Source organism: Condylura cristata, unplaced genomic scaffold (genome assembly GCF_000260355.1).
Source record: "Condylura cristata isolate star-nosed mole 26May11 unplaced genomic scaffold, ConCri1.0 scaffold00026, whole genome shotgun sequence".
In the NCBI taxonomy this organism is placed as follows: domain Eukaryota; kingdom Metazoa; phylum Chordata; class Mammalia; order Eulipotyphla; family Talpidae; genus Condylura; species Condylura cristata.
Genome location: NW_004567127.1, coordinates 12489429 through 12515513, shown reverse-complemented (window position 1 = coordinate 12515513; position 26085 = coordinate 12489429). Strand labels below are relative to the sequence as shown.

The following is a 26085-nucleotide window of genomic DNA, read 5'->3' as shown; positions in this document are numbered from 1 at the left end:
AGAGTTTGAACCCCAGCCCCAGAGGTGACCCACAGGGCACAGCAGACCTCTTCAGACTTGTCCGCTGCTCCCCTCAGCAGTGTACTTTGTCAATCTGACTGTTCTGCTCTGGTGAATCCTATCGCTGCCCCACACATCTGGCCTGTACCCCAGTTCTGTATGCATAAATAAATAAATCTTTAAAAAAAAGTCACTAATGTATTTTGAATAATAAATAACTGGAGTTCAATTGAATCCAATAAACTGAATTATTCATTGTTAGGCAAATTTATGTGATAATTTTTAAATGAATACATAAATCAACTGTCATGTTCTATTGGAGAAATCAATATATCTAAAATATAATTACTGCTTACAAAGATGAATGAAAAATGCAGAGACCAGAAAAATCCAACTTACAATTAAAAAGTTATAATTTTATTAAGAAAAAAATGAGCACCTAAGCATACATTAAACCATTAAAACTCATTTATTTATTCTTCTTCTATTATGGCCTTGTGATAAATAGATGCTTACTATTGAGCCATTTTAATTCTCTTATTTATTTTACCACATTCAGAGATTTTTGAAAGATTATTTTAGGACTGTTGTATGAAACTATGTTCCTATAAAGCTCCATTCACCCTTATACTATTATTGTTATACAATTTACACCGTATACAATGTAATTCACATAGTTTCATATATTTTTTCTTTATGTGACTGAATTTTCAATCAGATAAAAGAAAGTGATATTCAAACATAGTTTATATTATTTTGTGTTTACTTTTGTATATGTACTAGTGTTCTTTGTTTTTCTTTGTGGATTTGAATTACTATCTAGTGTTTTTTCATTTCAAGCAAAATTTCCTTTGTATTTCTGGTATAGCAACTCTACTAGGAATAAATTATTTATCCTATCTTGGAATGTTTTAATTTCTCCTTAGTTTTTAGGATAGCTTTAGTAGATAAAGAACTTTTGATTGACAGTCATTTTCTTCCAGAACTTTGAATGTGACCTCACTGTTTTCTGTCCATGATCTGATAATAAATCAGCTGTTTATCTTAGTCTTTTGTGTGTTACAGTAACACCCAAATAAGAAGACACCTAATGTATTTCCCAGTATAACATGAAATACAGTATAATTAAAAATATCAAATCTGAAAACTGTATAGTTTACTATGCTATTATTGGTATTTTCAACCTGAAATATTCTTATTTTTAAATTCAGTGAGACAATAGAATCACATAGATTGTTTCAAAGATTTTTTTTCATTGTGTTTATAAATATATAGGAAAGTCTTGAATATTTTGTTATGCTGATTTTAAACATGCTCAATCAAATATAAGTTCTTAAAATTTATATTATTTCTCAAATGTTAACTAAAAAATTAAGATCAGTAAGTAGCAACAATTGAATTATGGTAAATGAATAATCACAAAATTACAAACTTGAATGCAAAATTCTTCATTCTTCTGTTTGAAAAGACAATAATGAGGCATTGTTCAATAATGGCCACACTGTGCTTGTCAATTAGAAATTGATTTCTGAATTATCTTCAAGTTTTACAAATAATTCTTGGAAACACACAATTCATCTACCCTGATTTGCAAACTGAACATATTTACAGATTATATCTAAGGGTCTCTCCAAGAAAAATTTTGAGAACTCCATACTGAATTCATGGGGAATATAAGAACCAAAAGTAGCTATGAGTGAAACACAAAAATTTGCTTTTCTTATCAGCACATGGGTATCTTTAAAATAGCATATCTATCCAATACCTATGGAAAACAGTATGGAAGTTTCTAAAAATATTAATTATAGATTAGCACATGGGCCAGCACAGCACCTCTATGAATTTATGCTAAGAATGCAAAAAAAAAATTATTCAATGGGGAACTGAAACTCTTATGTTCATTGCACATTATAATAACTATACTGTGGAAACAACATAGATAAATAAATATGAGTGCATCAGAATAATGTGGTAGTTATACACAATGGAATATTATTTAGCCATCAAAAAGATAACCCTTATTTGCAACAACATGAGTGGAACTAGAGGGGTTATGCTAAGTGAAATAAAAGGAAACAGACACATACTGGATGGTGTCATTTATATGTGGAATCTAGGGAAACAAAGCAAAGGTGAGGCAAGGCCAAACTAACAACAAATCCTAGAAATCTTATAACACACTGAAGTTACCGGAGGGACAGTGGAGGGGTAAGAAGCGAAAACACAGTAGGGAGGTAGACAGAGGACTATGGGAATGAATTTAGGTGTTTCCATAGTGAGTGTGTATAGTAACACCTGAAAGAAGGGATTGTATGCCTCTAAAACATGAATAACCGTGTAAACTACTACAAGCTCAATTAAAAAAATAAAATAGTATATTTTAAAAAAGGATATTGCTTTCCTAATACCTACTATTCTAGCTAAGACACTTGATTTCCTAAAATGAAACCCTGCCAATTTTTCTACTATAAATTGTTATTTCAAGAGTTTAATACTAGGTCCTAAAATATACTACTGGAAAGAAAGTGGAAAATTCAGTTAAAAACCTACAGAGATATTTTCCCCAGAAAGCATTTTACGGTGTTTTATGCTAATCATACAACATGCTGTAATACAGTCTGTAGGTAAACAAAGGCATTTTGATAGCCAAATGAACTGTAAATATTTAGATTCAATAGTTATAAAAAGTTCCACAGCTGGAAAAGGGTGAAGTTAGCCAGCAAAATTGGCACCTGTAACTCACAAGGTATGAAATAACATTTTCCTACTCTAATGGTTTACAAAGCCAAGATTAAAGTAGATTTGATGCAATAACCTTGCCATCTACAGCTGTCTCAAATAGGTCTGTACTATAGTATTTGCATATAGATGATACGAATTCAGAGGAGGAAAGCAAAGCATATGTAAGCTGAAGAGAATCTATTTATAAAGTTAAGACTTCTGAAAAGAAAAGATCCTAGACTTTTCTTTTTTAAGATTTATTTTATTTATGTATGCAGAACTGGGGTACAGGCCTGAAGTACAGGGGTGGTGAGAGATTCATCAGAGGCAGAGCAGGGAACAGAACAGGCAGATTGAAAAAGTACACTACTGAGGGAAGCAGCGGGGGTGTCAGGAGTGTTTTGCCGCACCATGTGGGTCACATCCTTGGCCGGGGATTGAACTCGCGCTGAAGCAGTTGCAATGAGGTTCACTGCTGTGTTTTAACCTGTTGTGCCACCAGGGAAAACCCCAATCCTGGGGTTTTTATCTTTTTATCAAGATCAATTATGTAAGTTAATAGTGTATTTCCAAATTAAAATATAATGTACATATTCTAATAATATTTGAGTTAGTTTTATTTATTTGTGTTCAAATATAATAAATTTGTATTTCTTTTTTCTGCAATTATATCATGCTCTATGAAATACACAAGTCAGCATAGAATTTGCAACTTGCATGTATAAAGTACCACATTTGTTGAAAAAGTATGGTATAAAACATGGGTCTAATGATTTAAGTTCTCATGTCAATGTGTCAACGTTAATTGTCTGAATTTATATATTAAATTTCTCATTCTACATGAAGTCAGCCAATACTTGGTTGAAGTTGGAACCTACCATGAGCATTCACTGAATTGTACTGATAGCTGATTCCAGGAAGTAGCAAAGACAACCCAGATTAATCAATTGATAATGTGACCTGTGAATGAGTTACGTGCTTGGCATGTACTATCATCACAAAAATGGCAGAAGACATTCTGATATAACCAAAATAGCGAATGTAGAAGTAGCATCAATATTCAACTATAAATGCTTACATATTTTATTTTTATACAATTAGTTCATAAATAATCTCTCTTGAATGTCAAATCCATCAACCAGTAACTATACAATCCCTTAAGACTTTAAAATCCTTGGGAGACTTAAACTGTTCTATTGTTTTAATTAATTTATTTCTTTCCTTACATCACTGTTAATTTTTTGAACAGTGTTTAATTTCTCCTTGCAGGTGTGATGCCCATTGTTCTTCCACCACACAGATCTATAATCCATCTCCCTGTCTGTTCTTCCTGTCTCTGTTCTGACCACTTTCCCTCCTCCTCCCTGCTGAATGCCTCAGGTCAGCTTACAAGTTTTAAGACTTAAGCTTTTAATATTAAAACTTAAATGCTATTTATATTCTAAGAGGAGTTTACTTTTAGCAAAATCTGGAGGATTCCAGGTGTCTATTACCTGTGTATTTCACTGAATTTCAGAAGTTTCTAAAATTAAAAATGTCATCTTTCTAATGCTGAAATGAATCACACAGCTGTAATTTTGTTCTCTAAAATCCAGCCTCTGATTCCCCATAGCACATTCTTGTACCTATTAATTTGAACCACATGCTGAGTTTGTCAATAGCAGTGAATACTTTCATAAAATGATTTTTGGTAAAATTCTGACAATATGTTATAAGCAAAGAGGAGTTAACTTGATGATGAAGATAAACAGCATTATGGAAAAATAGGCATATTAGACAAAATTTTAGGGACAGGATATGACAAAATGAGAAGGCATATACTGTTATATAATTGAAGGAAAGGTACTTATGATGGTGAGTAGTGAGGCCTGAATCATATAAGTATCCTTTACAACAATCAGTCTGGTCTCTTAATAAGGTGCAGACACAGCAAAAGGAAGAACAGGTGAGAAGACTGCGAGAAGATGGCCATCTACAACCATGGTCAAAGACCTCAGAAGCAATCAGCCCTGCTAAAAACTTGATCTCAGACATCTGGCTGCCAGATCTATGAAAAAGTAAATTTTTGTCCAAGATATTCACTCTGTGGTATTCTTTATGGCTGCCCTAGAAAATGAGTACAGACTGAGCTAACACTAGTTTCTTTATGCCTTCTGCATATTGCCTTTATAATAAAGGAGGACACATCAAAAAATATGTTTTTGGTAATTTATATGATTCATTGTCTGACTCTGTCCAGAGACTGTTATTAAGCAGATGCAATACAAATAATGATTGATTTAAATGGCAAATAGCTAAGGACTTGGAGTAATCATAGGTTGCAACATACTTGACAGTAACACCATGTGAAAATCAGACCCAGAGCTCATTCCCAGAGAGCCTATAACCTAGAATGAAGATGAATTCTACACAAAGATATAATACATGTGAAACATATACTGCATGTTTTCTAACCAGGAGGGAAAAAGTGGTGGAGGGAATCACATGCTTTCATGGAGGAAAATCAGAGGAATGATCTAGAAGGACGTGATACACAGGAGATAATTAACAAGAAGCTGTTAATTTTCTGGTGTTTTGTTTTGTTTCCTCCTTTAAATAAAAGGATCCTTGGTGTTATTGGTTGGGTCTCCAAATCCTAAATTAATCTTTCACACTTCTCCCTTTTAGTATCGGCCCAAAGAATCTGTCTCGTAGCCACATCATCAGATTGGAAATGGGTTGATTTCCAGCAGCAAGGAAACAAGTTACCATCAGGAATCGAAGAGGAAGTGGGAAAAGCAGATTGAAGCAGTTTCTCCTTGTACTTTCCAGGCTCCTAACACTAATTTGGTGTTCTGACTACTACTGTTGGAGAACACTTATTCTGGGCCACAGCTTTTGATGAACTCTGAACAGTGATCTTGCTGCTCTTTGCTCCTTTGGTCTTAGAGAAGGTGATGTCCATCATCAAGCTCATCAGCCTCTGAAATCACTTGTGTAGAATTCTGTTTTCTGCTGGAGCCTAACATGAACTCCCAGGAGATATGGGAAATTAAAAGAAAGTTCACATACTCGAAGACGCCAAAATAGCTGCAGGCATCTCCCATTACGTATACACTAATTCTAGAATCAAATCATCAACATGCCATTTGCCAGGAAAGCATTTTATCTCTACCAAAATATAAGAAACACCATATACGGTCTGGTTCACTAGTTAGTCAACCAATCTATATAGTTCAATTAAATTCACTTGAAGAGAAACTTCATGATAACATCCCTCTGCTTTGTTTTCTCTTTTGCACAGCTTCAAGATTAGACCTACATGTGGCTGGTACAAAAATGGATCTCTGGGCAACTAACTTACTCAACATCACAAGCCTCGGTTTCACCAACTTAATTTTTTTTTTCAAATTTTTACCTAGAGATTTAAAAAAAAAATCAATACATATACAAGCAGTTTTAAAATGTAAAGTGCACATAAACATATAATTATGATAGAATGGGGGCAGGTAAAGGAATCCATGCCTTGAATGGCAAATTCATATACTAGGCAAGGTGTACATCTGTAAAATTTAAGAAACGTTGCTGGAAAATCCATTTGTAATTGTTCCAAAAAAAAAAAAAAAAAGCCAAGATGGATTTAGTTTCAAGAGTCTTCAAGTAATTATTCTGTAAGTAAAGACCATCAGGAAAATATATAATAGAAGAGAAAGAAAAGGACATTTGGCTAAGCAGTTTTCAGCGTGTGCCAGTGCAATAAAACAATAGTATAACTGAATTATACAATCTTTCCATAAGACACCTCCTAGATTCTAAAATTCCTGTTCACACTACTCAGAGCTTTGTTGAAAAACCTGGTGGGTTTGGAAGAAGTTTTTGATTGTGTATCCAGGAAGAAGACTGATGTTAAATATTAAATGAGGCCAAATAGTTCTGGAAAAAAATTAAATAAATAAATAAATAACGACCATTATCTGCAGACTAATTGAAAACCTATGCTTCCTGCCTACTCAGACATTTGGGTTTTCCAAGACATTAATTTCATCATCGTCTTTCTCAAACATTCCATATGGTTCATGATTCTTTCTCAACTATTTTGTGTGGTACAGTAAAGTTGCCAAAATGCTTAAGACTTTAGTTTAACTGAAAAATGCATCAGAAATTGCATTTGAACCATAATTCAAAGGAAAGAATGAGGGAAACCACAAAATCACAGACAGAAGTACTCCCCACATCGTCCTGACGTTGCAGTGTCTAAACCAGCTGACAGCATGAGTTTAAAGAAATGAGTCCTGTTTCCAATTTACTCAAATGTATTCATTCAACAACTATTTACCAAGGATTACACAGAATGCCTGAGCTTGTGCAATGTTACCACCCACTTTGCACATTTACCTTTTACTCTCTAACAAGGATTCATTCTGAAAGTTGAATTCCAATGAGGCTTTATTTCACCATATGTATGATATACATACATATGTATATATGTATATATACATATATGTATATATACATATATGTATGATATATGTATAGATATAAAAACTCAATATAATACAATAACACAATTTTAAAAAAGGGAATAGATCTTCCTGGTTTGTCATAGATGATCTATAACCCTCAAATTAGTTTATTCATTAATATTAATAAATAAATAAATTTCAGGTACTATTCTAAGCACTAGAACGCTAGGTATCTACTCTCTTGGAGCTTACATTCTAGAGAGGGGAGCAGAAAGTCAGCAAAATGCCAGAAAGTGGTAAGTAGGATACCAATTACAAAATATGATAAAAGAGTTATGTTCTGAAGACAGGATTTTATGTTACAAAGTGTCATCAAAAAATGTCTCACCAATAAAGGGACTCTGAGACAGACACATTGAAGGAAGCGAACAGGAAGGAGTGCAGATCCAGGGGAGAGTTTTCCAGGAAGGAATATTGGATGCCCAGGCCTCGAAGGCTAGAACATGTCTGATGAGTTCAGAGGGGTCAAGGGAGAACAAAGGAGAGAAGACTCATTGGTAAAGTCAGAGAAAAGGGGCAGAGAGTGTCATCAAGTGATAGCAACCTGCAAAATACTGAAAGAACTTTAGCTTGTACTCTAAATGAAATAAAAATTCACTAGAAGATTATAAGCAGTGTTAATATTCCCTCCCTGATGCATTCTTTCAGTCCGGAGCTATTGAGCAGGGATAGGCTTGCTAATATAGGTTGGAGAATAGAAAACAGATGAACAAGAAAGAAGTAGGGAGCTCAGTGAAAAGACTTGCAATTATACAAAGAACAGACAACATTAATAGAATAAAAAAATAATACTTGTTGTCACTCACTGATGTCTGGTATTCTCCTAATACTTAAACATTTACATGGTGCCCCCCCAGTGGTGCAGCGGGTTAAAGTGCAGCACTGCAAGCTGGCCACAGCCACTTCAGTGTGAGTTCAATCCCCAGCCCCAGAGGTGACCCACATGGCGCAGCAGACCTCTCCTGTATCGCCCGCTGTTCCTCTCAGCAGTGGACTTCATCAATATGCCTGTTCTGCTCCCCACTCTGTCTCTGGTGAAACCTCTCACCACCCCTGCACCTCTGGCCTATACCCCAGTTCTGTATACATAAAGAAAGAATTTGTTTTTTATTTACAAGGCAATTTAAATAATCTATCATATGCTAATTATATACTTTTGAGCTAATAATTGACAGTGATTGTGTTTACTATCAAACTGTATATGTTGAGTAGAAATAAGGAGACCCAAGAATATTTTGTTCAGGTTAATCCTATAGCCTTATAGTCAATTTAATCTTTGTTAAACACATGCACTATATAAACTATAAAAAAGAAAAAGAGATTGAAGCATTTTAAAATTAAATAAATGTTTTGGGCCTCCACAGAGGCCTATGGTTAAGCCTCAGCACAAGAAACGCTATAGCCTGAGTTCCATTCCCTACCAGTGAGCTGACCCACATGGTGCAGCAGACCTCTCCTGTCATACCTGCTGTTCCCCTCAGCAGTGTATTTCTGTAAATCCTCCTGTTCTAGTCCCCATCTGTCTCTGGTGAATCCTCTCACATCCCTCCCTGCATGTCTGGCCTACACACTAGTTCATGTGTACATAAAAATAAAATAAACTATGTCTAAGCTTATATAAGAAGGGACATCAACTATTTACTATGAACATAAAGTCTGAAATATTAGGACTTTATTCATATTCAGTCAGGACACAAGGTTTGTCTTTCTCCCCCACATGAGCATCCTGAAGCAAAAACCCCTCTCTCCATTTCTACCACAGCCTTGTCTCCAAGTACTTTTATTTGAACTACTGTTACAATAAATCCCTTTCCCCCTTTTCTTCAAGTTTTTCTCAGTGTAAGCAAACTCCTTCACTTGTTTAATTCTTCTACTTAAATTTCTCATGGACTAAAGTTTAAAGTTCAACCCCCTCAACACTGTGTAAATGACTGTTCATGAACAGACCCTAACTCATCCAATCAGATCATCTTCCATATATCCTCAAAGCAAACAACAGCTCTGCTATGCGTACTCCAAATTCTCTCACTTAGATAAGTGCCATCATCTTTAAGTGTCCTTTTATTTGGCATAGTTGTGACTGACCCTGAACATTTCTATTTCACTGTTATGGTCACAAGTATATCTATTACAGCTAGTTCCTCATTCTTTGTTATCCTTTGTTAATCTAGGTTGGAGAATTTAAGCACATTTGGTATATAATATTTATTGTGCTTCAACAAGGAATACTCTTAATGCACACCTAACTTCCAAGTTAGGTTGCATTCACCTAACTTCCAAGTTAGGTTGCATTCACTATCCGGCAGCTATCCTTACCCTTTTTCCTCCCAGACACGACACTACTAACAAGCCATAATCACTTCCGGTACTGCATTCACTCATGTATTTATAGATCATCACTGGCTATAATGTTGTGCCAAACTTTGTTCTCGATAATGCTGTTGGAATATTTAAATAGCAAGATGTAAATAATGCTCTAAAGAATGTGTAATCTAATGAGAAAACTATACTTTGAGTGTAAAGCATGATAGAGATGACAAGACTGTGAGGAAAGAAGTCTTATTCTTTGAAAAGTTAAAATGTTACAGATTAATAATAAATCTTAAAGTGGTTTACAACAAGTATCACCTCTTATCAAAGTAATTAGAAATAAAATTTATGAAAGGGACACAATATAATGTATGACTTTCGCTGTGCACTATTGTCAATGAATCCAGAGGTGCACTAGTCAAAAAGTAGAAAACATTTATTTAGCAATGTCTAGAACTTTCTTACATTCTTAATCAAAAACTAAAATCAGAATTATTCTATGAATTCTTTAAGAAAAAGGAGAACTGAAGCAAGAAGAGTAATCTGCCCCATAAAGCTTTACTGAGTTTCTTGAAACTGTTCCAACTGCAATCCTATTAAACGTGAAATTACACCGGATTATCAAACAGCCACCAATATAACCTATCTGCAGGAGTGATCGTAGTCAAATGGCAGAAGACACGATGCTGCTCTTGTACAAAAAGTCCAGTGATGGCCACAAAGTAGAACCGAGGAAATGCCTATGGCATCACTGAAATGTGGCCATAAATAATCTGACACATTTTTGTGTGTTTTTCCTCTCCACACTTGTCATTCCAACTTTGTGTAAAGCAATACAGATTATAATTACATGCCAAACACCCAAGACAGATGTTCCTTTCATTTGGCTAAGAATATCTATTCTCAAAAAGTAATAAGCGGATGTTGTGGGTTTGGGATACTCCACACATGTGGTCGATAGTAAAATTTAAGTATCTCCTAAAAACAGAAAATCAAAAGGGAAAAGTTATGTTTGCTATCATAGCCTTGAGAATAATTTATCCTTAACTACAAGATACTGTCATGTGGATACATTGGGCTATTTCTGCATGAGTCACAAGATCAGCTTTTAGAAATCACAGCACATGTATATCATTATTATATATATATTAAAGACATTCAAATATCCATGAATACAAGCTGTGCAGTTGCTGAACCCAAATATTAGATGAGTGTCTGGTACCCTGTGGGATTTTTACTCTAATTTGCACTGAATCTGTGTTTATTGCCGTCAGTTTATGCTTGGACTGTGTTTGAGCATCAACTCTATCAAATTTGTACCTTATGTTTGGCATCCACAGTTGGTTACTTTTCTTAAGATTGTTTATTATGTACTGAAATTTAGAAAATAATTTTGATGTCTTACTAAATTATATGAAACATGAATCAGAGAACTGATTACAGACTGTGCTTTATAGCCAATACTTTCAACAAGTAAAAAGAGTCCCAGTTATACTCCCAAATGCACATGTTAACCAAAGATTTATAGAAAATGAATGAAACTAAACCACCATAGTAAATTTAAAATGTTCTTGTTTTTCTGTTTTGCTATCTTTATGCTACTTTGAAAGAGTAAGTAATAAACTCACATTATAGAATGACTTTTTTCTTCAGTTGTTGAAAGCTTCTTGAAAATGTTCAACTATAAAAGGGGGCCTTTTGCAAAGTGTAGCTGCTATAAAAGTGGACCTTTTGTGAAGTCAAGTGCATATGCTATGTTAGCCATATCTGCTCTTTTTACCTAATTTCAGAAGTAATTAGTAAAAATAAAATTTGGGGATTTTTTCAAACACACACATATAAAACACTCAGAAAGTAAGTAAATATGTAAGGTCTTGAAAAATGCAAACTCATTAGTTCTCAAATGACTCAATGAGAAGTAGCATAGTTATCCTACTTTACAGATGTAGAAAAAGGCATTGAGAAGTAGGCTATCTTGCTCATGAGCTCCAAGCTAGTTAAATACCCAATTTAAAAATCAAACCAGTCTTTCAGACTGGTTTTAATTAATACTGCTAATTATAATACATGTGATTTAAAAAACCAAAATCTTTATAATCATAATAGCCTTCACTGAACCATTCCTGTACTTTTTAGACACTGAATGATACTTAATCTTCATCTTTCAATTTCCCAGTGATTCAAAGGAAATTATTTTTCATGTGTCTACTCAATCTACATTTTTATTCTTAAAGTTCATGTTTTATGAGATATCTTCAAATAATTTTAAAGTAAATTTAAAATAAATTTAAAGACTAGTGATTATAGCTTTCTGTTTTGGCTTCTAGATAAAATGTACATAATTGAAGACTTTAAATATTACAACCACTTTTTGTTATTTACAAGGAAGCCAGGTCAAGAAAGATTTAGCAATAACTTTTGTGATAAGAGAATTTTAAGAGTTTCAGAAACTTGTAGGATGAGGCTACAGTGTAATATCATGTTTAAGGCTGCCGCAATGTTAAGTTTTTTCATGATAAAGAATTAACACTTTTAAATGTTTATATCTTGAGAGTTCCAGTATCTCTATGGCAGGGTAAAACCATGTCAGCCCAATCCTCACATTGATTTATCCTCACAAAAATAAACAGGATCAAAATGCAATCAATAACTACCTGAGAAGTTTGTAAAACAGGTAGGCTATGAAGGGCAGTCAAAATTTGGATTAGTGAACCCACATGTGGTAAGTTACCTTTGCTTTTTGTTTTTCTTCTCAAGGTTTTGCCCCTAGGGTGGAATCTAGTACTGAGCACTGCAACAGTGTTGTGGCTAAAATCTTGATGGAAAGCCTGTGTTTCTGGACAGAGGAACCAGGAGAAAAATTGTTAGAAGGTGTAGAAGAAGTCTAAAGAAATGACAGTGAATAAGGAAACTGCCTATATTTTTGATGAACAAAAATGTCACACTAGCTCCAGAGTTAAGCTCCATTTGTAATGGACTCAAATAAATTTAGGGACAAATTTAGAATATTAAATTTGGATTAAAATTACCCATACAATTCTCAAAATAGCTCTTGAACTTACCTTGTGTAAGTTCAAAACCAAAATTCTAAGAATTAAAAACTCCAGGGGGACCCAGTCATTGGGAGTACCCCACACTTTCGTGATTTCTACAGCCAGGAGATCTATCAGGTCCACACAGTAAATACTGGAGAAAAGTCCTCTCATGCTTCTAGAAGGAGGAGAGGAAAATAAATCATTTTTATACCCATGCATATCCTGTTCTTTTTATCAAGGTCTACTCTCAGGAGAAACTATTTTGCTGGAGCCTAACTCAATCAGGTTCTATTATTGTGTAAGGTAACTGGGAAAAGATAAGTACTTAACTCCAGCACTCTCTAGCTACCCTATGCTACATAAGAGAGGGGGGAAAAACTAAAAAGCATCAATAAAATTATTATACAAGGGCAGTGACTCACCTAATACTGACATCTATTTGAAGAGCCATAGAATATAGGTCTCTTCACAAAATTTATCACTTCACTTCTGATCAACTTATTTTTTTAAATTTAACGTAGCATGCCCATGTATTGAAGAACAGTTACAAGGCATACAAAATGACAAAAACAAATAAAACCCCACGGCTTGAAGAAGACAAACAAGCATTGGAACTAGAATCAAATATGGCAAGATGTTGAGATTATCAGACAAAGATTTTTATTAATGAAGTGGCATATATTAAGGACTTTGCAGTGAGACATGGGTGATATGCAAAACAGACGGATATGGTAAGCAGAGAGATGGAATTTATAAATACCAAAAAATGCTAAAAATCATAAACATTACAACAGACAAATGCCTTTGATGAGCTCAATTGCTAGATTGGACAAGAAGGGAAAGAATCTCTGAGCTTGAGGATATGACAAAAAAAAAACTTTCAAAAATGTAAAAGCAAATTGACAAAAAGAATGTTTAAGAACAATGGGACAAATACAAAATGTAACACAAAGAAACAGAGAAAAGATAGAAGATTAAATAAAAAAGAAGGAAAAGGAGAGAGAGACACAAGCAACATTTGAAGAAATAATGACTTAGATAGACTGTTCTCAAATCAATATGAAACAGCAACCACAATTTCAGGAAGTTCACAGTATCCTAAGCAGTATGTGTTAAAATATGCACAAACTCCTAGAAGATAGAAAACTCAATGCTTACAAAGATAACAATATACTTCACTTTGATCCCTAGCTCCAAAACAAACACAATTAAAATCTAACAGCTATTACTTTAGAAATTGAAGCTTATGCCAAAACTTACATAAAAATGCAAAGGACCTAAAATAACCAGAACAATGTTTACACAGAATAAAAACAAGGAACCCTATTGCCTGATTCAAAAACTGCAGTAAGAGTACAGTAATCTATGTTTTTGGTATTAGTGACAAGACAGAAAAATACATCAATAGAATAGGATAATAGAGAGCTCAGGAAAATATCAATGCATGGAGTCAACTGAGTTCTGACATAAAGCCAATGCAACTGATTGCCTAAAAGGAAATATATTTTGTAAAATAGGTTGGTTGTTAGATAATTTTATGTAAAAGCAATCATGTTGACTTTTATCTCACACCATATCCAAATATTAATTCAAAATTGGACATGACCCTTTGTAGAACAAAGGAGAAAATCTTTGTGATCTTGACATTTACAAAGATTTCTTAGAACACTAAAAGTATAAAATATAACAAAATTAGTAAGTTGAACTTTGTCTAGGTGAAAACCATTCAATTTGAAAGACACTATTAAATAGAAAACCAAAAGGCAAGATACAAATCAGAAAAATTGTACTCATCTATCAGATTGTATGAAGATATATAAAGAGCTCTTAAACCCTAAAATCAAAACATAAAGTCTATTTTTTAAGGGCAACACAATACATAGCTCACAAAAGAAGATACATAAATGACACTCCCCACCCCCAACAACTAAAAAAAGTGTTTGGCATCTTCAGTCATGAAAGAAAAAGAAAGTAAAAGCCACAATGAAACACTACTATAAATGGCTAAAAATAAAAATACAGACTAGGTCAAGTAAAGAAATTCAATCTGTGATTCAATATGGCAAAAATGAAGAATAACTGGAACTCTCATTTGCTGCTGGAGGGTGCAGAAAATGATTAATGACACTTTGGAGCAGTTTCACAGCTTTTTTAAAGTTAAACAGGCATCTCTACTCAATAAGCCAAGGCATTCTACTTCAGGTTATATAACTGAAATAAATAAAAAAATGTTTGACCCAACAAAATTTACACATGAAAGTTCTTAGTTGTTTTGCAGACAACAGTCAAATTCTGTAAACAGTCAAATAGGATGAATGAATGAACAGACTTATGGTTCATTCATACATTGAAATATAGTTACTAGCAAAAATGAAACAAAGCAGTGATACCTAGGAATGAAAGGGTTATGTTTCAAAGGTTTCAACATGCTGAGTGGAAAAGTCAAGCTAAAAAGAGTGCATTTGTAATATTCCATTAAACAAATCTCTAGAAAAGATAACTATAGTGATAGGAAGTAAATCATTGCTAGTGGCTGTGGTAAGGAATTCATAGATTATACAGGATAATACAAGTAGAAACTTTTGAGTGTGATCACAATGCTTTTTTAAAAAAAAAATTTGTTGGTTTCATAAGCTGGATACACTTATGAAGCCATAATTGGTCAAACTTACTTTTAATATCAGCAATTTATTGTATTTCTTTTTTACCTCAGTACATGGAGAACAACACCTCAAAAGCTAATGAATTAAATGCATTTAGACTGAGAATTGGATTAATGGAAAAGCTATCTATATCCTATTCTATTGCTATATAGGAAAACCATATCACCTAAAAGTCACTATTATTTTAAAAAGCATGTACTTGGAAAATAGATGTAGTAAAAAAATATATATGGATATCGCAAAACACTAATAAAATTTGTAACAGAATATTTGAGATGGCTTATTTTTATGGTAAAGTAACTTTTCAGGCCTAGTGGAACTGCTAAAACAGGTTGCTTTTAAATATTGTTTTTCATTGATTTCTCCAGAGAAAATTCAAGCCAAATTTTTCTGAACAATTTGGAAAAACAAAAACAAACAAACAAACAAACAAAAACAATGTTTTCTACTCAAATTGCCATTATATTCCCCTTATTGTTTCAAGAAAAAGAAATAATTTTCCCTAAAACAATGTTTGCGTAAAGTATGAGACACTGAAAAACATTCCTTGGATCACAGACAGGGGTGGTTTGGAGGGAGAGAGATTGCAAAATTGCTTCACAATAGCTACAACTGCTACTTGGAAAAATTTGATGTGGAAAGATTCCAAAGTAATTTTTGATAGTGAACACAAACAACATACTTCTAATTTAGTTTTTTCACACAACTTTGAAGTGTATTATCATTCTAGAAGAAACCGGTGCTGTTTATTCGAAGTCATTGGCCAGCTTAAAAGCATCCCCCACTCAGATCATGTTCTATTCACTAGATCAGTACTGAGGCCCTCTCTCTGAGGGTGCAAACTGATCTAATCCCCAACACATATATTGCAAATTAGCAGTACAACAAGAAAGAAGTAATTTATTTACAAAAAAAAAAAAAAAAGGATTCAATAGGACTTTCACTGGTAAGTCATCCATCTAGAAATGTATGAGATCTGAAATGCCAAATAGTAATATTGTGAAAAAAGAAAACTTTATATTAAAGAACAAATAAGACCCTCCCTGATGGTGCAACAGTTTAAAGTGCAGCACATTGAAGTTAGCTATAGCCACTGCATGAGTTGGGTCTCTAGCCTGGGAGCTGGTACATATGGCACAGCAGACCTTTCCTGACCTGCCCGCTGTTCCCCTCAGCAGTGTATTACAGAGAGTTGGCCTGTTCTGCTCCCCACTCTGTCTCTGGTGAATCCTCTCACCCCTATACCTATTGCCTGTACCTCAGTTATTGTATGCATAAATAATTTTTTTAAAAGCACAATTAAATGAGCACATAATATAGAGCTATAATTATACAGAGAGAATTCAAATAAGTTTCTTAAGAATTTTATACACTTTTTTTAGTAAATATTTATGAAGAACATTGCTATTCTCATATGATAAATGAGAATTTGAAACTTAAATATAGTAATTTTAGAGAAAAACATGATTGAACTAGATACTAGGATTCAAAAGTTATTCCAAGATTTAGAATATGATTTAAAATAAAAAATTGAGATTTAATCAAAGATAATAATATAATCACTGCTTCCAATACCTCTATCTTAGGAAATTTATTAAATTCTCTTGGCAATAACTGAAAACACAGGAACATTTCACAGAAATCACCTTTACATAGTCTAAGGTTTGATATTGTAACCAGCCTATAAAATTCAGGAAGTTTATTACAGATTTTAAATGTAAAATAAAGTTTGATTATTTATTTTGGAAAATGAATTTACTGTGATATATGAAACCACAGTTCAAAAAAACTAAATTAGACTCCTAAGAGCATGAGAATAGTATATGGGAAAGAAGGTGGAGTCTTTGAGTGTCTACGTATTTGTAGGGTGGACGAGTAAAACATAAAGTTAAATGATATTAATCTATCCTAAAAACAAGTTCGAGTTAAAAGTCTCAATGTTATGGATGGTATGAAAATGACTAATCAATATCTACATGTATTCATATCAATTATCACCTCCCAGAGCAAATAAATTTTGAGAATTAGATTCACTTTTTCTTCTGATTTATATATTCTGCCATACATGATGAACAAAATCTACTCTTAATTTGCATTTTTTAATCTTCCACAGGCTCTGTATATACAGTAGTAGACCAATATATGTAATGAAGTTATATGTTGATATAGTTTTACCCTATTGCTCATTTGTATTCCTGGAAAATAAGGTCGTCTGTATAACAAAAATAAATAGAGCCTGTGAAACCAATGTTCATAGTTTTATTTAAAAAAAAAAATTTGCAAGACTAGAAATTAAATAATTTGTTTGGTTTTAATTCATCTAATAAATACTTATTACTATTTCTGTGCAATTAATGCATGGTATTAGAAAATATGAGTCCATTAACATATTGCCTGAATCAGTTTTTAAATTAATTTAGTAGCTACAATATATTAAAATATTTTTTATAGTCAAAGACCTGGATACATATTAAAAGAGAAAGTCAGAAAATTATAGTCTGCAAAATAAAGGATCTTAAAATGTCACAAATGTTATTTATACTAAAAATTAAGCCATGGATTACCTATAACATATACAAGCATAGTCATGCAATATTTTAGGTGACACTCTGAATTTATATTGTTTTCCAATTAAAATGCTTGGCCCTCCCTGGTGGTGCAGCGGGTTAAAGCACAGCACTGAGAATCTAAAGCCGCTTCCGCCTGAGTTCGATTCCGGTCTGTCCCGGAGGTGACCACATGGCGTGGCAGACCTCTCCTGACCCGCCCGCTGCTCCCCTCAGCAGTGTACTTCGTCGATCTGCCTGTTCTGCTCCTCTCTCTGTCTCTGGTGAAGCCTCTCACCGCCCTGAGCCTCTGGCCTGTACCCCAGTTCTGTATGCACAAATAAATAAATATTTAAAAAAAATTGCATACTGCTTGTGCATACACACACACATATGAGTATATGTGTGTATATATAAAACATTTTTAAATGTGATTATAAAAACTTGAAGTGCCATCTTTTGTAATATGATTTTCATTTATCTTGAAACAATCACAAAGAACAAAGAAAGGTGGAAAATCTGACTTGTATATTTTTCTAAATCACCCAGAGAAGGTGAAGGAAGCATTCTTTTCTCCAAGGAAATAATACAAAGTACTAACAGAAAGCCATTTGCCCTTTCCAAGAGAATAGCAAGCTTGTGTTCAAATCAGCTAATCTCTTTAAAGTTCCCCAGGCAGTCCAGTTGTCATTATACAGTCATTCTCCTACTGAATAGAAAACATCACCACTACAGCCGAAGGGGAAGAAAGTGGGTCATTCTTTAAAGTTTATTTCAGCTTTGCTTTATAGCATACATTGATTGCTACTGTTATGAACTCAGTTCATCTGATTTAACATTTAGCTTAAAGTTGTATTTATTTTTACCTCAAAAACTTCTTCATCCAAAATCCTGGTTCCAAAAACTGTGATTCCATTGGTGTCAACAATTGCTCTCTCACTTCTATCAAGTGGTTTTGTCGTCTTCTTCTTACAATCAACAATCATAGTCACAGTTTTCTTCTCTACGCTGATTGCTACCCGATGCCACCTAAAAAAAGCCAAATAATTCTTTTGGAAGTTCCAAAGATATTGTCACCAAAACATCATTCACATGAACACACAATGCATTTTAAATTGTGAAAGCGAGCTGACATTGTTCAAAAGTGCAGACTTATCTAGTAACCAATAAATCTCTGTTTATGCAGAACAGTGTGTGTGCAAAGGACACAAGCCAGGTAAGATGGAGTGGGGCTGACTGGCTGTTGATAAGAAACTGCCCATCTTTCCCTCACTTTGTCTTGTCACAAAAGCTTAATCTCACCATATCCTGATGAGGGTGTCTGATAGTGATTGGGGGTGGAATTTGGGTCAGTAATAGTTGCTAAGTACGTAAATGCTTTTTCCAAAGTGGAATTCCACATTTTAGCATTCTGCTCTAGAAATCCCCATAGATTGACTGTAAAAGGGTGATTCTACTAATTGAATGACTGTTCCATCTGGAGCAGCTGAACGTTCTGATTATAAAATACAATGTGTTTCTCTGTCTTTGTTCACATTTATTTCAAGGGCTTTCATTTTCTTTTTCCACTTTAATTTCAAGACAGTTGTAGATCACTATTGTGGGTGAAATCCAAGCCTAAGACACAAAATCTCTCCTTCTTTCCAGTGCTGGCAGTAAGTGGGAAGACTGGGGGAAAAAAGCACGATCATCCCATGCAGAGTGAGTCTCAATCATTCTGAAGCTGCTGCTCCAGCTAATTTACAACAGTGATGACAGGCTTAAAGGGGAGACATGGTCACGCCTTTGGAACATCTGTACTCTAATCATACTGTTAAAGGGTGGGTTTTATTAACAGTATTTGGTGCTAACATAGACCACTAAGTGTAACTCGCATGGGTTTTGCAAGCCACTCTGGTTTATAGTTTTTTTCCAAATGAAAAGTGCTAAATTAATATTCCAGAAATGTCTAGGGCTAGATCCATCAAATAAAGTACCCAAGAAGTTTTGGAGCCTTCCTAAAATGTCTACTTCATGTGACTTGGCATGACTACTGCTCAAAGCCAAGAATATTTCCATTTACCTATAATCTTTGGTCTTTTCATAGCATATTCAACTAGCCTAGGTGTTTGGTTTGAATTGAGCAATGATTTATATAAGGGAACACTTAATATGGTGAGAACAGAATTTGTATTTATTTTTACCAAGAAGTCAGTGTTTTAACTTAAACTATTCCCACTATTGCAGGCTTGTGTTTTCTATTCAAAGAAAATAAAAATGATTTCAATGTATTAAAAGTTGCTTCTGACTAAATTTGATGTCTTGTTGAATTATTTTAAACTGGGGCAATACAAGTATGTCAAGATGATGGCATAACTGTAATATTTACAAAATGAACAGCTCTGATGTTACTATTATTCTCTCTCATACTACACAGTCATATCTAAATATCCCATCAATCTTAAATTCAAGATATACACAAAATCTAGTGCCTTGACTTTGTTAAAGTTATAGTCTTTCTCTCAGCCCAACTCTTACCTAACCTGTCTCATTCCACTGTGATGCAACCAATGATCATTTTGAACATCAGATCAAGTCTAGGCCTTGCTCAAAACCATTGTATATTCACAGTAAAAGTTGGAGATTTTATTCTGCCTCAAAGTGTTCCCTGGCCCCTGGCTGACCTCATTGCACTTTGACTTCCTGCTCTAACATCACACTGCTGTAACTTTATTGTTCTTAGCAAAGGTCTTTCACTCTGAAAGGAATGCCCTCTCTCCACTTCCCAAAATGGCTCACAAGCCCTCACTTCCAAGTCACTTTCCAAGATAGCCACATAAACTCCCCTAGGAGAATACATGTAATTGCTTAATAGTGCATTGTTTAATAGTTCATCTGACATTCCACCCTACCTCCCTTACTCAGATTTATTTTCATGCATAGCACTAACATTACTTTTCATATTAAGAATAATAATTTAAATTACTTGTGAAGATCTAGCTTTTCCTAGCCCCAAGACCTAAATATTTCTCCACAGTACTGACAGTATTTTTCCCCCATGATACTGCTGTTTTTCCTATGTCCATTACCAAATGTCATAATTTGGATAGTTATTTTAGATGTTTTGACTCAGCAAGCAAACTTAATATACATTTACTTGTATTTTGCTGTTCTCTAAGTGAAAACAATGTTCGCAACATAAGATCCAGAATGAAACATGACTTTCATAAAGTGTGGTACTTATAGGAGAGCCAATTCCCTGAACTCAAACTCTATTTTGATCACTTTTGAAAGATATTACCAGCATCTATCACTTTCCAAATATATGCCCTTAGGTTTAAATTCTCTATTTAACTAATGGTACTTTAACTCTGTGACTCAGTTTATTCATCTGGAAAATGCATGTATCAATATTACTTTCTCAAATAGTTCTGATAATTAAGCATTTACTTATATAACATGCTTAGAATGGTAGATAGCCACTATCAAATAGGATATAAAGCTTCCAATGATTGCCAACATTAATATGGTAAAAGGTAAGGTTAGTCAGGCCATTCCTCTGCTCAAGATGGCTACAGTGACCTCACATTCACTTAGCTCAGGGGCCAAGTGTTTGTAAGCACCTAAGTGTGTTTTATCACTTGCTCTTCCCCTGTTTCTCCTCCCTCAAGATGCCACTCATACCACCACAGGGCATCCTTGATGTTGTCTGAAACAAATCAGGCATAAGTGGAAGCTGAGGAAAAGGTCTTATTCCCCTACTCCTGGAATTCTGTGCTTTTAATTACCAGCATCTCATGTACCCACCCTTCTTTCACATTTCACCTTCTTAGTAAAATTTCCCCTGATCTCCTCAAAAGTTCCTCCACTCCACTATTTCCTATCTTTTTTACTGTTATTTGTCTCTCATTCCCATCAACCCCAATATAATATTAGGGTCTTTTTATTGTTTATCTTTTGTGAAACCAGAGTATAAATTATATAGTTACTTTGTCTTTATTATTTCAATATTATCAGTCTCCAGAAAAAGTGCATCACACTTTATAAGTATTTGTTGAAAAATGAAATGGAAGAATTGCTTTCAACATAACTAAAACACTGGATTTTTGAGATACTTACTTCCCATCAGCGATGTTAACAGTCCTGAAGAGGGGGTAATCTTCCGGGGCAGGCTTTCCAGTGTGGTCTTCAAACAGGAAAACAGGAGATCTCCCGACCTCAACACCAATTTGCTGAATACCATGCTCATTATATATAGATAAAAGGAAAGATTGAATTCCTTTTTTGGGTTTTACTGTAAATAATATTGAAAAATCTTCTGGAAAAGTTCCTCCTGAGAAGAAAAAGCCAGAGTCATAAATTTCCAATGTCCATGTAATTCCTGGATCACCCTACTATTTGTTGACTTTCTATGTGTTTTAATAAATCCACTTAGTTCAAACAGGAATAGCAACACAGATTTGAAAACAAGTAGGGGACCACTGTTAAACTATTTGTGCAAAGTGATCAAAGCTATATTCAATTTCAAAGTTAATCAATGAAAGCACATTTAATATTGAAGTTCAGAAACCAGATCATGGTGCCAATAAAATGCAAAAGATGAAAGGAGATCACTAATTCCACTCTATGAATTTATAGATATAGGAAGAATGTTATTTATAAAGATATTAGGCTTAATACACCAGTTTTATCATCAAAAACTTTTAATTGGTGCAAAGTTTGGGACTGGCTAAAAAAACTATAAAAGTCTATATAATTGGATTCCATGCAGCCACTTAAGTGATGTAGTAGAAAAATATCTGATGAGAAAGAAATTCTTTAAAAAGTTGTAGAAATCAATTTGTCATAGATATGTATGTAAGTATAGTTTGTTTAACTTAAGTTGTATCATAGGGAATTCAGTTTTACATTTATAAAAACAATACAAGAAAAATGATCATGCAAACAAAACAGAATGATAATAAGGAACTCTACGGAAACATCTTTACCTGCTTTATTACAGATAAAGATGTAGGGAATTCAGCCTATTACCAAGAATGTTCCAAGATTTTCCTTCAAATAGTGTACCAGAACCTTGAGTACAAGGAATTATTTTCTTAAAAGTATCAATTTTTCAAAATGATTATTCATTAAAAAAAAAGCCAAAATACTATGAATAGGGCAAAATAATATTTTTTTGCATTTTTATAAAAACATGAGACAATTTAGGAAAGAAAACATTTAGGGAAAGGAGAATTGCAGAAGATAACATATTCACTAAAACTAAATAAATTTCAACAAGTTACAATTTAATTTTGCAATTTGTACAGCACAATTTTTTTTAAAAATGTGACCTCTAACTATACTAAGGAGTGAAATGAATTTATAGAATTATTTCTCATTTTAAAAAGAAGCAATCACAATGATCTAAAAGATTACAACTTTAAGACATAATCTTTAAAAATCAATAACTTAAAAATCATTACTTGAAATTTTCACTCTACCCTAAGCAACACACCACTTTAGATTCCTCCTTATAAGATGTTAATCAAAGTTTATAAAGACTGAGCATATCAAAGAGAATCTACTATAGTAATACAATAACACATATATGTTACGTATTGTGTGAAATTGAGGTGAGGCTTAAATGGTACCCTTTCCACCAGGTGGTTATGAAAAACAAAACAAAAAAGATCAATTCACCCAAAATTTCTACATAGTATCTGTCAACAGCAGTTTTTTTCTAAAGAGGACAGGAAGAATTTGCAAATTGTAATATCTATTCAATGGATAGGAACAAAGTTCTCAGATACTCATATTGAAGTTCTCAAATGTGGCATTTGGAAGACTGATTTCTTCATTCTATAGGAAGATTATGATGACTTATCAGATAACCCCTCAACTCCAACCCAAGTAAAAGCTTACTTTATTCATTAGAAACAAAGTTCCAATAAGTCTTCCCATAATGGAAGAAAAAATAGGTCCAAGTATTCTTCTAAAGATGCTTCCTATTTATTTCATAAAGAATAATATTCATATATTAACTGCTTGGATTATTTTTAAAGGTGACTGTGTCATGGTCATTTTTATTGTCATTTTGTATTACATTACAGAAAGCTTTACCCTCCTGAAGGCATGATTTTAATTATTTGTGTGAGGAAGCAATGAGGTCTCTATCATAGGCGTCTCTTGCCATCTGCCATACTTATTGTTAGAATCGTAAGGCTAGTAATATTGTGAGAGTGAAAAATAACTTAAACATAAATGAATTCTGTAGAGGCATATCCTCCATTGAATTCTTCTGTGTGTGTGTATATGAATAAAACAATAGAAATTATTGAATTAATCAAATCAACTATTTACAGCAATGAAAGGCAGAAAAAGTGGGTCAGATATGTTGAAACAAATTACTAAAGTTAAAAACTAACTCAAGTACTCAAGTATTTCCAAAGATTTTCCATTAAAATATTTTGTTTCAGCCCTCCCTGGTGGCGCAGCGGGTTAAAGCACAGCACTGAGAATCTAAAGCCGCTTCCGCATGAGCCCGATTCCCACCTGTCCTGGAGGTGACCACATGGCAGGGAGACCTCTCCTGACCTGCCCGCTGCTCCCCTCAGCAGTGTACTTCGTCGATCTGCCTGTTCGGCTCCCAGCTCTGTCTCTGGTGAAGCCTCCCACCACCCCTGAGCCTCTGCCTGTACCCCAATTCTGTATGTACAAATAAATAAATCTTTTAAAAATATATATATTTTGTTTCTTTCTCTTGAAAATTCCCACCCCTTTTCTATTCCTACATTAGAGCACAGTAAATAGAAAAGGAACTTAGATTTTTACTATCTGAAAATTTTTAACTGATTTTAAAATGCATTTTTGGATTTAATAACTACCTTAATTTTCTTTTAAATTTTCAAGGTCAGAAAATTATGCATTGGCATTCTTCATATTTGCACTTTGTTGATTTACTGTTGTAAATTATGGCAAAAAAAGGAAATGCTTTGGAAGCATCAATGAGTGATCAAAAATAAGTGTGTTTTCAAAATACTTAAAATATCTCTCTATGAAAAATGTACTATCTTGTTTGCAATTTTAATGCCTTGATTTTAATTCTTCTATTAAGAAAACAGCTTTATATGAAAATAGAAAACTGTAAGTTTTTTGGGTAGAGGTAGTATAGTACAATATAAAGAACTTAAATGATAAATTATTTCTCAAAAAACCCTAAAGTTACAAAATGGAACAACTAATAACAAAAAAAAAAAAAAAGAAAGAAAGAAAGAAATGTGTCCTTGCAGCATATAAGATCCAGGTTAAGTATTTACCCTTAAATAATTTGGGCCAATCAGAATCCCTCAATGACCTAGTTTCTTCTTCTGTGAAATGATGAGTACTTTTAGTAAACTTGTAAATAATCCACATGGACTTTATAGCAATCACCTGTAATGAGTTACCTACTTAGCAAATGTGTTGCTCAAAATTTGTCATTTTCCTTCTCAATCCCCTTTCCCTATATTATCAAGATTTCTAGGTAATTAGTGCTGTTCAATTGGAAAAAATATTCACCAAATACTTTTCAATACTATTCTGAAAATTTTACAAACAGACAGAAAATCTCTAGTCTCAGGTCTCCCAATAAATGTGACAGGTAATTCCATTTGAGATACAAACTTGATTCAAAAATAATGCACAACAGTTGATCTTATAAAAAATACAGGAAGAATATTTTTCAATATAAATTTATATAATTTTAGACATCCATGCTTAAATTTGCATGTTTCTATTAAAACAACAAACACATTCGTGGTAAAATTGCCACATTTTCCCAATAAATAAATTCTACTTAATTACATACAAAAGTAAGTTTGATGTCTTCAAGTGTTATCAGTTTATAATAAAATAATGAATTATTAAATATTCATATAAACACATCTGTGATTGTTAGGATCAGCAAATTATGTCTTCAGTTATTTACATTAAGTCACCTTAGTCATCCTAATGTATTTGGTGTCTGATAGATGAAAGAATTGTATTTCTGTCCAATTGTGGTGTGTTGTATCACATGACGAAAGAAATAATAGTAAGTGGCCACACATATTAATACAATGAACATACCTGGAAATAGTTGTTTTGTTGGGGCGCTGAGTTGTGCTTGCTTTGAAACTCTGTAAGCAGTATCAGAACCTTTTGAATTCTTTCTGTTGGTGCAAAAGCCTGTTGTTTTTGATATTCCATCTGGAGAATTGTGAAAATCCATAGCTTTTAGTACATCAACTGGAGCAGCTGAAAAATAAAAAAAAATACAAAAATGCAATTAAATAAAAATCCTACTAGAAAATGGGTATTTTAAACAGTG

The 26085-nt window shown here is 33.5% G+C and overlaps 1 protein-coding gene across 1 annotated transcript in view; it reads right to left on the bottom strand.

Annotated features, from left to right (window-relative positions):
- COL11A1 (collagen, type XI, alpha 1) overlaps nucleotides 1-26085 on the bottom strand; it is a 168838-nt gene that overhangs the window by 126801 nt on the left and 15952 nt on the right. Inside the window, exons 2-4 of the mRNA XM_004689723.2 lie at nucleotides 25845-26012; nucleotides 21876-22089; nucleotides 18644-18806 (exon numbers count right to left, since the gene is read on the bottom strand). Of these exons, the coding sequence (XP_004689780.1) occupies nucleotides 18644-18806; nucleotides 21876-22089; nucleotides 25845-26012 (545 nt within the window). The remainder of the gene's footprint in view (nucleotides 1-18643; nucleotides 18807-21875; nucleotides 22090-25844; nucleotides 26013-26085) is intronic.